Source organism: Rhododendron vialii, chromosome 12a (genome assembly GCF_030253575.1).
Source record: "Rhododendron vialii isolate Sample 1 chromosome 12a, ASM3025357v1".
Taxonomy (NCBI): Eukaryota; Viridiplantae; Streptophyta; class Magnoliopsida; order Ericales; family Ericaceae; genus Rhododendron; species Rhododendron vialii.
The window spans coordinates 34,264,842-34,279,189 of record NC_080568.1 but is presented as its reverse complement, the minus strand read 5'-3'; the positions used below and the strand labels follow the sequence as shown (position 1 = coordinate 34,279,189).

Sequence of the window (14,348 nt, the reverse complement as noted above, 5' to 3'; positions counted from 1 at the left end):
TTTGAAAAGAAAAAGTTATTTGAGTGCTCTTGGGATGCCATGATATGGTGTCACAATGTCATTCTCCTCCACACAGATTCATGTGGAACCCAATACTAAATCTATGAGTCTCATCTAAATATGTAACGCCCCGACTTTTCGGAAGCAATATAAAATAAAATTTTAAAAAAATTTGCTAAATAAATATAATTTTTCAAAATAAAGTTTAGCTATTACAGTCACAAGATAAATTTACTAATTCAAAATACATTAATTTCAGAGCTGACTTTAGGCTTGATACAAATCCGAAACATACTTGATCTTCGTTCCTGATATTTTTTCCGTGTTGAACTGCAACATTTTTGAATCATCTCCATTGAATCCTGCGCCTACTGGCAAATTGATCGCCGAAGCAAACATTTGCTAGTATACAGACGTATCCGTGAGTGATAAATCACCCAGTAGAATAATCCAACCCAACTACCCCTCTTACCTTACAGTTAGCAAGCAGCAGGATAAATATGGTACAAAGAAGTAAAACAGAGATTCACAAATATCAATTTGTTACCATTCATTATTCTAATGTGAAATCTAAGATCTCTCCGCGAGATCTTTCCTCCCCAACCGCTAGCCATGTCCTGTCCCATGAGATCACTTTCTTTTGTTGTCTCGGATTGCACCTCAATTATGTACCTGGCGTGTATCTCTCTCATTACAACAAAAGGAAGTTTATCATGCCCGAATCATAACTAGGGTTCGCCTATCTTATGCATCACTTCACAATGATCACAATCATCATAATCATCACTAGGCTTACTTTGCCAGTCTATCAATTCATCACTGGACACCCGCCAGTTTCAATTCATCACTAGGCTTACTTTGCCAATTTCAAACCATCACATCCAACTCATCACATCTCAAAATCCCGCCTGCAGGCATTCTAAATAAAACAAAACTTTCCTATTCATCCATTACCTAGCATCGTCTAAATGAACTCTATTCGCATATCACCCCATGTCTCTAGGGTCCAATCTAGCATTCAATCAAGCAGTGGTGTAACATACAATTAATCAAATAATAAACAAAACAATCAGTAAGTAACGTAATCACGCATCTTTTTATGAATGGGCCGTTGCCCTTAATCTCGTGTGGAAAAGATGATAATAAGTAAGAACTTTTTTAAAAAAATTTAAAAAAAATATTTTTCTAAGCTCTCATTAATTATTTCTTAGTAATTAGATTAATTAAAAACTAATTTAATGCATTAATTAGGTAAAAATATTAAAATAATTAACGTGACCTGATTAAGAGTCCGAGAGGTCCTATGCAACCAGTTGAGTATCAAAAGTTGGGTTCGGAGGGTCGCGGGATTATTTTAAATAAAGACGTTAAATAAAGTGGCCGAAAGTGAAGTAAATAGATAATAAATAATTTAATAATTAAAATATATTGAGGTTAACAAAGTTTCATCTTCGGAATATAGGGAGTCTAAATAAAATTACTCGAGCATTAATAATATGGTTTATAAGGTTGTAAGGAATTTTTTATTGGAAACGCTATAGAAATAACAATAAATGGTAAATTAAATAAAAAAAATATTAATTTAACAAGATATTATCTTTGAAATGCAAAGAGTCTAGGAAAAATTATTTTGGGTGTTAAAACATTGTATGGAAGGTCGCAAAGATTTTTCGTTAGTAAACTTGATAGATAACTAATAAATAATTTAATAAATAGATAATTAAATAATAAAAAAATGATCTTAACAAGTTATGATATTTCAGGTGTGAAAAGTCTAGGAAAAATAGTCTGGGCATCAAAAATGAGGTTTGAAAGGTCGTAAAGTTGTTTCAAAACATTTAAAACCAACTCAGGGCTTGTTCGGACAAAAAAGTCATTGGCTTTCCCACCAAAAATAAGCCAAACAAACCCACATAAAAACAAAAATAAGCCAATAAGCCACTTTTTTCGTCTTTATTCAAAAAATATTGGATTTCGATCAAAATTTTATACTTTTTAGATTTCTCTCGTCATGAAGATGTAATAATCCCCAAAAAAAATGAGGATAAGCCAAGTGATACGAAAAAAATTTGAATAAGGACAAAAAATAAACCACTTTGGCTTATTTGTCCGAACACCCCCTCAATCTACCAGATAAATTAAATTGATATAATTAATACATTTTATACTAAGTTGATATTATACTGTACGAAAATAATATCAAGTCAGTAGTTTTTCATAATATTAATATCAGAAAGATTGTAAAATAAATATCATAAGGGTCATCTTCTTCATACATAATTACAAATAAAGTGTCGGGCTCAAAAATAATATCAAATTGGTGAATACGGCAGAAAATGCGCAATGAACTATGTTTTTTATTTTTTTCGTTCGGGACATAGGGTTAAGCATATAAACACTTAATATACTTGGAGAAGAGGTTGGATAGAATTATAGTACCTTTAATCGAATCGAATTGATTTAAAAATGAATCTTGAATTTTGGGAAAGAAGACTTCGGTTTTTTTGATCGGGAGACTTTGGGATCGGATTGAGGCTTGTTTGGGGATGCTCTGGGTTGTAGGAGGTGATCGGGATAATTGAATTGAGTTTCGGTTGGGTGTAGCTATGAAACCCACTTTTCTCTCTTTTTCTTTCTCTCTCTAAAACTCCATGGATTGGAGCTCCGTTTTCTCTAACTTTTCTCTCTCTTCTAGACTGGTAGGGCGTGAGAAATATTGTGGTATTTTCGTGGGTTAATGGGGTAGGGTATTTATAGGAGAATTTTGGTGGAAGAGGATAATAGTGAATTTAATGGGGTTGGGTTCATGGGATTTGGAATGAACGAATTGGGCTTGATTTTAGGGTTAGAAAGGAAGTAGATACTGAGTAGGAGACGGAGAGACGGAAGGAGTTTGAGGTGAGGGAGGAGAAGGAGTGTGCATGCAAGCATGTGTGTGTAGAAAAAAAATTTAAAAAGAATGCATGTATATATTGCATGAATAATTGTATTTTTAAAAAAAAGAATTGCATTAAGGAAAATAATTCTAATAATATTATATTTAAAAAAAAATTTGGGTCAAAAATCCGGATCGTTACAAAATATGTAATGGAGAAGGGTGTTAAGGTGCCACGTAACGATACCCAAGACTACTAAAAAATTAATTACTCACAAACAAGCCTTTAATTCAATAAAGTTATGACTCGAACACGTGTTTACGAGTTATAAATATATTACAATAAATTGCAAGTCAAGGGAGACTTCTTTTTACACTCTCTCTTATTTGAAGAGTGCTAGGGACAAAGAAAATGGGCAAAGAAAATTCCCTTAAAGTGTACATGAACAGCTCAGATTCACTATAAAGTGCATCTGAGCCGTTTATGTATACTTTAAGGAAATTTTCTCTGCCTCTCTCTCTCTCTCTCTCTCTCTCTCTTCTCTCTCTCTCTCTCTCTCTCTCTCTCCTTAAATCTATCAATAGCTCTTCTCCCCATTGTGTTGAAGATAATTTGTTGAGAAATAAATATAGAATGAGAAAATCTTATTTTCAAAGTAGACGTAAATTAACAAGAGTTTATAACTCTCAATCGCGACTAACTCTTCCCCGAAAAAAGTTTCATTAACATCCAAACCGTTCAAAACATTTTTAAACGGTCGTAATGGACCGTACTCCTGCTATAAACAAGTTGTTTATGGTTGCTCCGGAAATAAGTATTTCTCATATAGAATTATTTTACATATGAAAATTATAAATTTTTCTTCCTGTTCTTTTTGTTCTATTTTAGATTCTTAAAAATAGATTTGTTTCTTTTTATATCAAAGTGGCATACATAGATTATGCCCCACTGGTATAAATTTTTGGCTACGCCAGGAAAGCCAAGGTCCTTGTTCATATTCCAGTCCTTGTTCTACGGATTTGTTCTCCGCTCTCCGCAGTGCTTGCGGACTCCATTGACTTCTTCCTATTCTTCTTCCCATCTAGAAGCCTTTTTCAATTTATCACATTGATTTTTTTAATTTTTTTTGCCAAAGTTTAGGATAGTTCCATTGATAGGAAAAGAGAATAGTACATTAGAAGGGGGATACAAGTCATGCGGGCTTCACCAAACATACCCTAAATGTAGCAGTATTTTGTTATAGTATTAAGCCCTTAATTCTAATTTGAATTTCTAAAGCAAACGTACAATATGTACTAATTCGTGAGCAACGACAAAGGTTATGATGATTTAAAATAGCAATTTACTACTCACTCCGTTCCCATTTAATAATTTTTTTTGGGAGTTCATGTCATTTTTCAATCACTTACGTATCGTAATTCATAATATTTTATGTAATTTTGAAAATATATTCTAATAGAATTAATTGAGATCTATCAAATAAGATTCATATTGGATATAAAATTAATTACAAATTTAAGTTTTTTACCCAGTTAGAATAAAATGAGAGACTATTAAATGAGGACGAAGGAAGTATTGTGCCTATATGTGAAAATTTTGAACTAATTATAACCCGTACAGTCGCAGCAAAATCTTCCTCAAACCCTTCCCAACAATGCCTTGTACTTGGGTTTTCCCTCCAGAATGGTTTGATGTTGAATCCTTATTATGCAAGTGATTTAATGGTTTTAAGTTTATAGGGCACTGTTGCACATATGTTTGATAGATTGGGAAAGTTTTTCAGTGTCGGGTGGGTACCACGTGGTGTCCGTTCGGTGCATCCGAGCCGTCCATTACGTTTTTGGACTGCCCAAATTTGGAGAGAGAGAAAAAAGAGAAAAAGTGTTGGGGTGAGGTTGTGCACAATATGTACTAATTGGTGCAGCGGAAATTTCATTAACTAGCTAAACAGCAGCAGAGTCATAGAAACAAACATGCAAACTACAAACCAAAGCGTTAGCCACCTGCTAAAGAGCCTAGGTTCTAAGGTGTCCAACTCCAAGGCGATCTACAAGCTCAAACTCTCTCGCAGCGAAGCGAACTTGCTCTAAAACTAAGCTTTCATCTTGTCAGCTCCCAAGCGAGCAAGACAGCTCGCGGTTTGAGTTGCTTGGCGATATGTAAGCTCAATCCGGGTATTAGTTCTAGCTGCCAGCATTTTTGCATCTTCCACTAGAGGGCATTGGGGATGATGTAGTTTTTGGCTCGTTTTGGACTTCTGGGCCTCCGTGGTCCGGACCAGCGCTTGTTATAAGTTTCTGGAGCGATCTGTTTTTCCTGTTCAGACCATCGCATATCGTGGTCCGGACAAGCGTGGAGGGGGACAGATTACTATATAAGCATTTTTTAGGGTTTTTTGCTTATGTTATTGCATTCACAGCAGTTTTTCTGTGAGAGGCAAAGAGAGGAACTCTGAGACAATCTATAGTCATTTGGGCATTCGATTACTTTCGTTTCTGTGTTTGTTAACGCTTCCGCACAACAGATGATCCATAGGGCTGTTGGAACTAATTGTAATCCATAATTTTCTTATTAATTGGGGATGCATGTATCTCTAGTAGATACATGATAATATTTAGTTTTATCACATTGGAAGATGTAAAGTCATCTAGGGACTAGTGATTCATATTCTAGATTCATCCATGTAGTCCTATATAAGGACGCTCTATGTTATTGTTTGAAAAAAACTATCAATCAATCAATCAGAAATACTATCAGAATCATATTCTCTGCTATCAAGTCTTTCTTTGGTAAAGTTCTAGTTCAATAGGAGCTCTGCAGGGCTCTGCCCTACATCTCCAAAAACTTCTCTGTTTTCTTTCTTTTATTATTTGCTTCCGCTGCCCCCAAAAATTCTAACATGGTATCAGAGCACGTTGCGTTCATTATCTGGGCGTAATCAAGTGATTACATTCCTACCCCTTATTTTTTGTGCTCAGCCTCATAAATGTTTTTTGCCCGCATCATCGGTTTCTGAAAATTTTGAAAAAAAATGTTCCAATGATCCAATACAAAAAGTTTTTTAGAAAAATCAAAAATTTCTTGGTAGCCAATTGCTACAAAGTTTAAAAAAAAAGCCAAAAGGCAACGAGCATGTTGGGAAGTCGATCTTTTTTCGCTTCTTCGAAAAGAAATTTGGGTTTGTCAGATGACACCCAAAAAGGGGGCTAATCTCCCAACAACAAAAATGGGCCGCAGCCAAATTGAAAAGTTGTTTGAGTATTCAACTATTTTTGCAGGATCATGGAGAACCAAAATGCGACCATCGTTGTCAAAATTTCATTCAAGAATCTCTTGAATGAGATTGTGAAAAAATTTCATATCGCACCACCAATGTGGAAATCCTACCAAACTGTAGGGAAAAAATTCTTGGCAAGTGTTGAGATTCGAGATAATGCTGTTAAAGGCAGTTCAATCATTCTTCACAGCTCTCCTCACACAGAGAAGATTGATGCAGAGCAAGAGACGGCTAAAATTGCTATTGAGCACTTGAAGGATATGTTCAATTTTGAAGTTTATGATTTCAACCTTCATGACAAGGAAATGTATCGTCAACATCTCGAACAAGTTGACTTCGCGTTGGTCGAAGCACTTCAAGAAAACAAGGCTCTTAAGGATGAAATTGCAAAAATCTAGACAAAGGCAAAGGATGCGAAAATTATAAATTAAGGGGGGGGGGGGGGGGGGGGGGGGGGGGGTGGGTGGGGGGTGGGGGGTGGGGGTTGGAACTAATTGTAATCCATAATTTTCTTATTAATTGGGGATGCATGTAATTCATAATTTTCATATTCTAGATTCATCCATTAGTCCTATATAAGGATGTTCTATGTTATTGTTTGAAAAAAACTATCAATCAATCAATCAGAAATACTATCAGAATCATATTCTCTACTATCAAGTCTTTCTTTGGTAAAGTTCTAGTTAAGTAGGAGCTCTGTAGGGCTCTGCCCTACATCTCCAAAAACTTCTCTGTTTTCTTTCTTTTATTATTTGCTTCCGTTGCTCCCAAAAATTCCAACAAGGGCCACCTTCGTTCTTCGTTGATGAGTTTCACTGCGACACTCTAGTCAGATTCATTTTTAAGTTTTAACATTGGGTAATCCTTTCTCAAGGATGATCATTAGGTCTCTGCAAAAGTGCAAATTGCCCAAATTCAGCTTCAAGACTTGAGTTACAGTCCAGTCTTCCATAGAATCCTAGGATCCATGTTGCAGTATGATCTCTGAAAGCTCCTGCAAATCCAGCTCTATTGTTGAGGTCATACTGGCATCCATTAATATTTAGTTTTATCTCACCTACAAACGGGAAAATCCAAACAATCAAAGGATTGCGAAGTGTATCTTTCAGTTTAAATAAGGGCTTTGAAATCCTCCACAATTTCTTTGGCATAAGCTTTGATGATATTGATGCTCACAAATGTGGGAATGCCAACATTATCAAAGCTTCTTTTTTTTTTTTTGTTTCTATCTTGCCACATCTGCCAAAGAGTGTCCTCAAACACCACTCTCTAGGGAAGATCACCATCTAAATGATAGGGACGAGTGGATTTCGCATCAACAGTGACCCAAACAAGGAGAGCAGTGACCCAAACAAGGAGAGGTCTTTCAAGCAAGCTTCTAGTCCATCCTGCTCCACCTATGTTCAAGGGCGGAGCTATGTTAGGGTCCGGAGGACCTCGGCACCCCACCCCGATCCCGAGTTTTAATTTTTTTTTTTTAATGTTTTATACACTTGATTTTGAATATTATCAATAATTACTCAAGTATAGGTACTTATAATCTTAATAATTTTAGTTTGATTTGATAAAAAATCGATTTATTTTACATTCTCATTTCTCAATTTCTTTCATAAATAAAAAATAAACACGTAACTGTTGAAGTAGCCTAAAGAAAAAAAATAAAATGATTGGTATGAGATGTATAAATTTAATAAAAAGCAAAAACTTTATAATATAGTAAGTATACGTTCCCATAAATAATATGTCTATTAAGCCGGCTCACCTCAGATCAAAATCTTGGCACCACCACTGTCTATGTTGGACCACAGATTTTTTATTTTAGGGCACTCAGGGAAGAGATGGGTGCGTATGTTTTCTTTAATTTTATTTGCTTGTGTGCTATATATGTCAGCTTTGCTAGTTATAAATCGATTTTCATCATCTCTCAGTTGGACGTTGCTAATTGTGGAGAGCATGGAGCCATTGTCTAGATATATAACAGCTTACAATCAAGCAGTATACTCTGCATAATTCGTCGCTGCATAATTTCTCATATTTATAAGCAATGAATTATAGTAGTAGATATAAAAAGAGACGTGTAGGCTAATATTCTGCTAATACCCATATTTATAATTAATTAAGTGGGGTTGCAACTTGGACCTGCTACCAATCAGGATATATGAATTCTTCAAGGGGCAATTATGCAAGTCACCAAAAAATAAAAAGAAGAAGAAGAAAGAAGTCACCAACTAATATTTTAATTACCTTACAAAATTGAATTAAACTAGTAAAAAACAATGGAGGGATGGGTAGATGAGAGACTTATTAAAGATATAAACAAGTAGTTGTAGCCTTATTTAAAAATTAAGTGGGGTTGCAACTAATTGCGCGGGCTACCAATCATGATAATGAATGATAAGCTAATTATCATGGTAATTAAGCCGCCTTTGACTAAAATTACAAGCATACAATAGTGAGTTAAATTAATTAATTAATACAGTAAAAGACTTCAAATTTTAAATTAAAAATTAAAATGGATGAATAAGTAGATAAGTAGTTTCGATATATGAGCTTGCACATGCAGGGTCCGAACTTTGATATATAAGAACGACTAATTTGATTCGCCACTATGCTTGTAATTTTAGTCAAAGGCTTGCCTTGCATAATTTATCATTACTCGATTGATAGCCGGGGCAAGTTGCAACCCCGCTGAAGATTATCTAATAAGGCCACAAGTACTTTCATTTACCCCTCATCCCATTTTGCTCATCCGCTAACCCGATCAATCTGCTGCTAGAGAGAGAGAGAGAGAGAGAGAGAGAGAGAGATGGGTGACACTGCTTTTGAATTTTTCCTGGAGACCTTGAAGAATCTTATAACAAGCTCCAACCTCGATTTTATCATAGATGATCAGAAACATCAACTTCAATCTCTTGAGGAAGAGATAAAGTACCTAAGGGGGTTCCTCAACGCTACGGAGAAGAAACGCAACGAACATTCAGAAGTGATGAAACTGGTGATGAGGATCAGAGATGTGGTATCCGAGGCAAAGAACATTGTAGAACTGTTTGTAGTTCATGCTTCCAAGCCCGATGATGCCTCTTATTCTCTTCGTGAACATCAAGATCATCTTTCCCTTAACCTTGATAGTGTCAATCAAGAGATCGAGACTCTTAAGGCTGAGATGAAGCAAATTTATGACGAAAATATGTATGACATCAATGGAGTAGTCGACAAACAACTCAAGTACTCTTGTACCGGGAGTGGAGGTATTGGTACATATTTGAAAAATCTGTCAGCTTTGAAAATTTTGTTTTGTCCTCTCAATTCTTCTTCTTTTTTAAACAACAAAATTACATAGTAGTTCATGTTACCCCAGAGGCGGCTGCACCTTTGGGGTGAGTGGTCAAGTGAACACTCGGGTAGTAAATTTGTTTTAGGGTTTATTTCAACACCCGGCACTCTATATAATATATTATGAATATCCATCCATTCAGGTAACTCAAAAATGAACATGTTCACATTGACAAAAATTAGAAGCCAACAAAAAAAAGAATGATCTATTGCTATCTGTATCACGCTCTTTTTCTGAATGACAAATGACTCTACATCTCCAAAAGGAAGAAAATATGTCCAAAAAGCTCCGTGCCAGGCTATTCGCCACAACTTCTCCTAAAAGAATATTAGTAAATCTATGCACCATTTTAATCTTGGTTTGCTCGAAATGTAAAAGTTCGTTGGGAACAATTGTAAAATCATATGTATTTTTTGTTTTCTAATTGCACTATTGATTCTATAATATGAATTGTTCTGTAAAATCAACCATAACAACACGTACCATAATTAAGGGTAATATGAACCATAAAATTATGCAGGCGAATGCTACAATACACACTTACTTTAGCATTGAAGACTGTTTACTGACAAATATTGAGAAATTGTTCGTATTGAATAGCTCAAAAATTGTTCGTATTGAAGATCGACTGTTTACTGACAAATGAGAAATTGTTCTATTCCAAAATGCAGATTTAATTTGTTGCAAGTTGTAACATTTACGTACTATGGTCTCTTCCATAACTTTTGGCTTCATCATTCTGTTTTATTTTCAAACAGGAGATTTAGGTTCATCAGGAGGGAGCAACACATCCAAAGAGGAAAAAGAGAAGGTGGTAGTGGGTTTCGAGGAGGAGAGAAAGATACTAATGGAGCAGCTTCACAGCAATGGAGAGGGCGGACGGTTGGAGATTATATCAATCGTTGGCCCACCTGGAGGCGGCAAAACCACTTTGGCCAAAGAAGTGTATCAAGATCCTCTCACGTTGTATGCCTTTCAAATTCTTGCATGGGTAGTTGTTTCTCAAGATTATGATAAGAACATGAAGAGGGATATGTTGATTTCTATTTTGAAGTCAGCTTCCCAAGAAAATCATGGAGAGTATGAGAAGAGTAGTACGGATATGTTGGGAGAAAAGGTACACAAATGCTTGAAGGGTAGGAAATATCTCATTGTCTTGGATGACATATGGAGTATTGAAGCCTGGAATGATATCAAAAGATCATTCCCTAACGAATGCAAGGGGAGTAAAGTGTTGTTCACTAGTCGACAGCTTGTTGTTCAATCAAACGACGACGGTTGCGTCCATCGTTTGGCTCCCTTACACGAAAGTTGTAGTTGGGAGCTGCTACAAAAGAAGGTACTTGTTTCAACCCAAAAAAATAGTAGTAAATAAATAACTGTACGTATACTGCTGTCATATAGTTCTAATTTCTTTTTTCGAATTTTTTTTTCAAAACATTTCTTATTCTTGTTATTATGTTATATGAATTGTTAAACTCATATTACTTGGATCGAGTCGTATGTAATTACAACTACAGATATCTAACATTACCCATATATATCCACAGGTATTCGGGATGAAATGCTGCCCACCGCAGTTGGTGGATATCGGTAAGCAAATCGCAAAAAAATGTGAAGGACTACCACTCGCAATTGTTGCAATAGCTGGCATTTTGGCAACGAAAGACAAGACACTGGACGTATGGGAAGAAGTTGCTAAACATTTAAGTTCGATCATAGCAAAAAATCAGGAGGGCTGCATGGAAATACTAGAACTTAGTTATAATCACCTGCCTCTTCATTTGAAAGCGTGTTTTGTTTATATTGGAGGATTCCCCGAAGATTATCAAATTTCTGTACGCGAGTTGATATGGTTATGGATTGCGGAGGGGTTTATTCAGAAAAGTGAGAGAGGGAAAAGCTTGGAGGCCATAGCAAAAGATTACTTAAATGATCTCATTAATAGAAGTCGATCTCGTAATGGTAGCCACTAAAAGGTCCTTTGGAGGGATTAAAGCATGTCGTATCCACGATCTTCTACGTGAATTATGTTTGAAAAAAGCTGAGGAGGATAATTTCCTTGTGCACATTTGCGAGGATGAATCTTTTCCACCTTCTGCTACAAATAATCTTCGTCGCCTCTTCATCAGCGGTCAGTTCCTTCTTAGGTTTTTATCAAGGGCTCGTGCTCGAAACCTTCGTTCTATTCTGTGCACCAGATTGACAAACTCCTCGCAATCAGTGATTGAACAAAGTTTTTCATTCTTTGTTGAAAACTTCAAACTTCTCAGGGTGTTGAGTGTTATCCCCGTGTTATGCCAAGGAGAAATAGGAACAGGATATCTAGATCACTTGAGATACTTAGCATATCATCTACCGACGACTTGGTTCACAGACTTGTACAGTGCAGTGAAATTTTCCAACCTCTTGAACCTAGAAACCCTTAACCTCCAAGGTCAGTGGGAAAACAATTTCATTCAGTTGTCTGCTGATATATTTAAGATGGTTAAGTTGAGGCATCTTTATTCTACGCATGGCGTATTCATATATCATGTTTCTTCCGAAGAAGCAACAAGATTTGGTTTTGATCATTCCTCTAAGTTAGATAGCCTACAGACCTTGAACCGAATATGTCCTTGTGAGGAATGCCAAAGTTTCTTAGTAAGGACTCCCAATCTTAGAAAGCTAGGAGTTCATGGAGAACTAATATCACAGGATGGTGTGTTGATGCTCCCTGACCTAGAGTTCTTAAAATGCCTTGAGACACTCCGTTTTACCAACACAAAGTTCTTCAGCAAAAGCGGGGCAACTCTTCCGACAGGGCTGAAGCTTCCTTTGAATGTTACGCGACTAACTTTGAAGCACACCTACTTACAGTGGAAGGAGCTGTCAATCCTCCTAACAGGCCTGCCGAGCCTTGAGGTTCTCAAATTATTAGTAGACTCCTGTTGTGGGCCAGTTTGGGACACAAGTGAACTTGAGGAGGGGTTCCCTCAACTCAAGTATTTGAGGTTTGAAAGTTTGGATATCGAGGAGTGGAATGCTTCCGAAGATCAATTTCCAGGACTTGAGGTCTTAGTTCTTCGATCTTGCCAAAAATTGGAGCGGATCCCGATTGATTTTGCTAATCTAAACGAACTTCGCGAAATTACAATGAACCAGTGCAGTCCCTCTTTGGAGGAATCGTCCAGGGAGATTCAGGAAGAGCTAAGAAATAAAAAAGGAGATGATGATTGCCTAAATCTCCTTCTCAATAATAATACGGCGCAGAAGACACTTTCGTTTACAATTGATCTTCCCGGCATCCCCAGTATTGACGGCATTTGTATTACACTTGCTAGCGGTAAACGAGTACTCCTTTGAATTACAGGTAGATTTTCAACATCTTATCCTCTTCACCTCAAACGACGTGGTTTAGAACTCAAACAAAACATTATTGTTAAGCCCTAAACCTTCGTGTTTTCTCAAAACGACGTGATTTAGGGCTCAAAATATATTTAAGCCCTAGATCGATAAAAAGAAGAAAAAGTAATGTTTTGTGTGAGCCCTAAACCATGTCGTTTGAGAAAGCAGATCAATGTCTGTTGTCCCCTTAGTTACAATGCGTGAGATGAAATCTGAGCCGTCCATTGCAAAGCATGGATGGCCCGAATGGGCCAACACACATGTTGTCTCCTTAGAGCATCCGCAATGTAATAATCAAAAGTGAATAATCAAAATTTGACACGTCAGCTTTTGATAATTCATTTAGAGGGTTATTAAAGTTAGCAATGTGAAGTCCCACATTGTTAGTTTTGATTATTCAAATGCCCAAATTTGATTATTGGTTAGGAGGTTACTAACTTTGATTATTACAATGTGAGCACTTTTTTAAGCATACATTACTAATTTTAACAATCTTTTAATTTTGATTATTACATCATGGATGCTCTTAGGGTCAGCAGGCACCCTAGCAACGCAAGTATCTCTATTTATTTGTTAAACCACAATCTAGCCTTTGCTCTGCTCTCGTCACTGCTGTCAATGGTGCATGCGTGTTCCGGTGGTCGACAAGATACTTGCGTAGAAAATTCATTAAAGATCTAAAAAAAAAAAACAAACTCTTTTTTTTTGGATTTTTTTAAGAAGTTAATGCCATTTTCATGCCCCAACATTTAAAAGAGTACAAACTTTATGAGTAAATTTAATGACTTTTATTTTGTGGGACTTTGTTGTATTGTAGAAGCACCTGGTTTCGCCACTGAATTCAGATAAAACTCATATTTACTAGCAAATTTATATCTGGGTGGCCTATATAAGTTGATAGCCTTGTTTTTATTGAGAATGGGTATTTGCGTTTTTTGTAGTGCTTTGTTGATCCTTCAAATGGACTCAAATTCTATTCCAAGCCAGATGGTTACACTATGTCAACAACATAGAAACCAACCGTTATAAGTCCAACGAGAAGAGAAAGGTAGCTGCAAGCTTTCCGCAATAAACGTTTCTACCTTATCAGTATGACTTTTTATTTGTCTGTGGTTTTGTCTCTACTTTAGAATGGCTTTCTTCATACTATGTGCTGTGTGTTTGGTTGAAACCTTGATTGTTGAACCAGTCCAGCTTGTAGTTGACAAGATGATGCAGGAGCATTTTAATGGTTATTGGGAAATAACATGAAGTTCATGCTGAAGTGACTTTCTAATTACTAGTCAAGAGTCTAATTACTTTTATGAGTCTTTCTTTCATTCTCTATGTCTTTAGTTGTCTTTTATTTTCTCTAGGAGTCTTCCTAGTAGTTTGGAGTCATAGTCTTGTTTAGCATTTATTAGGAGTCTTGAGGAGTCATCTATTGTTATGCCTATATATAGGTAACCTAAATGAAATGAAAATGAGAGTTTGA

At 36.2% G+C, this 14,348-nt stretch overlaps 2 protein-coding genes across 2 annotated transcripts; both read left to right on the top strand.

The window, feature by feature from the left end:
* Positions 1-10,193: 10,193 nt before the first annotated feature.
* LOC131309711 (putative late blight resistance protein homolog R1A-10) lies at positions 10,194-14,065 on the top strand. The gene is made up of 2 exons (XM_058336307.1): positions 10,194-10,826; positions 11,038-14,065. The coding sequence occupies exons 1-2, from the start codon at positions 10,194-10,196 to the stop codon at positions 11,461-11,463; spliced, it is 1,059 nt and encodes a 352-aa protein (XP_058192290.1). The 3' UTR covers positions 11,464-14,065.
* LOC131309710 (putative late blight resistance protein homolog R1B-8) lies at positions 11,488-14,125 on the top strand. Its single transcript, XM_058336306.1, has 3 exons — positions 11,488-11,492; positions 11,761-12,812; positions 14,064-14,125. The coding sequence occupies exons 1-3, from the start codon at positions 11,488-11,490 to the stop codon at positions 14,123-14,125; spliced, it is 1,119 nt and encodes a 372-aa protein (XP_058192289.1).
* The last annotated feature ends 223 nt before the right edge of the window (positions 14,126-14,348 follow it).

What these genes read in the sequence shown, in the direction of transcription:
- LOC131309711 (XM_058336307.1), top strand. Translation starts at nt 10,194, where the DNA reads ATGGTCTCTTCCATAACTTTTGGCTTCATCATTCTGTTTTATTTTCAA. An exon ending in GGGAGCTGCTACAAAAGAAG is followed by an intron (nt 10,827 to 11,037) that starts GTACTTGTTTCA and finishes ATATATCCACAG; the next exon opens with GTATTCGGGATGAAATGCTG.
- LOC131309710 (XM_058336306.1), top strand. An exon ending in TTGTATTACACTTGCTAGCG is followed by an intron (nt 12,813 to 14,063) that starts GTAAACGAGTAC and finishes TTGTTGAACCAG; the next exon opens with TCCAGCTTGTAGTTGACAAG.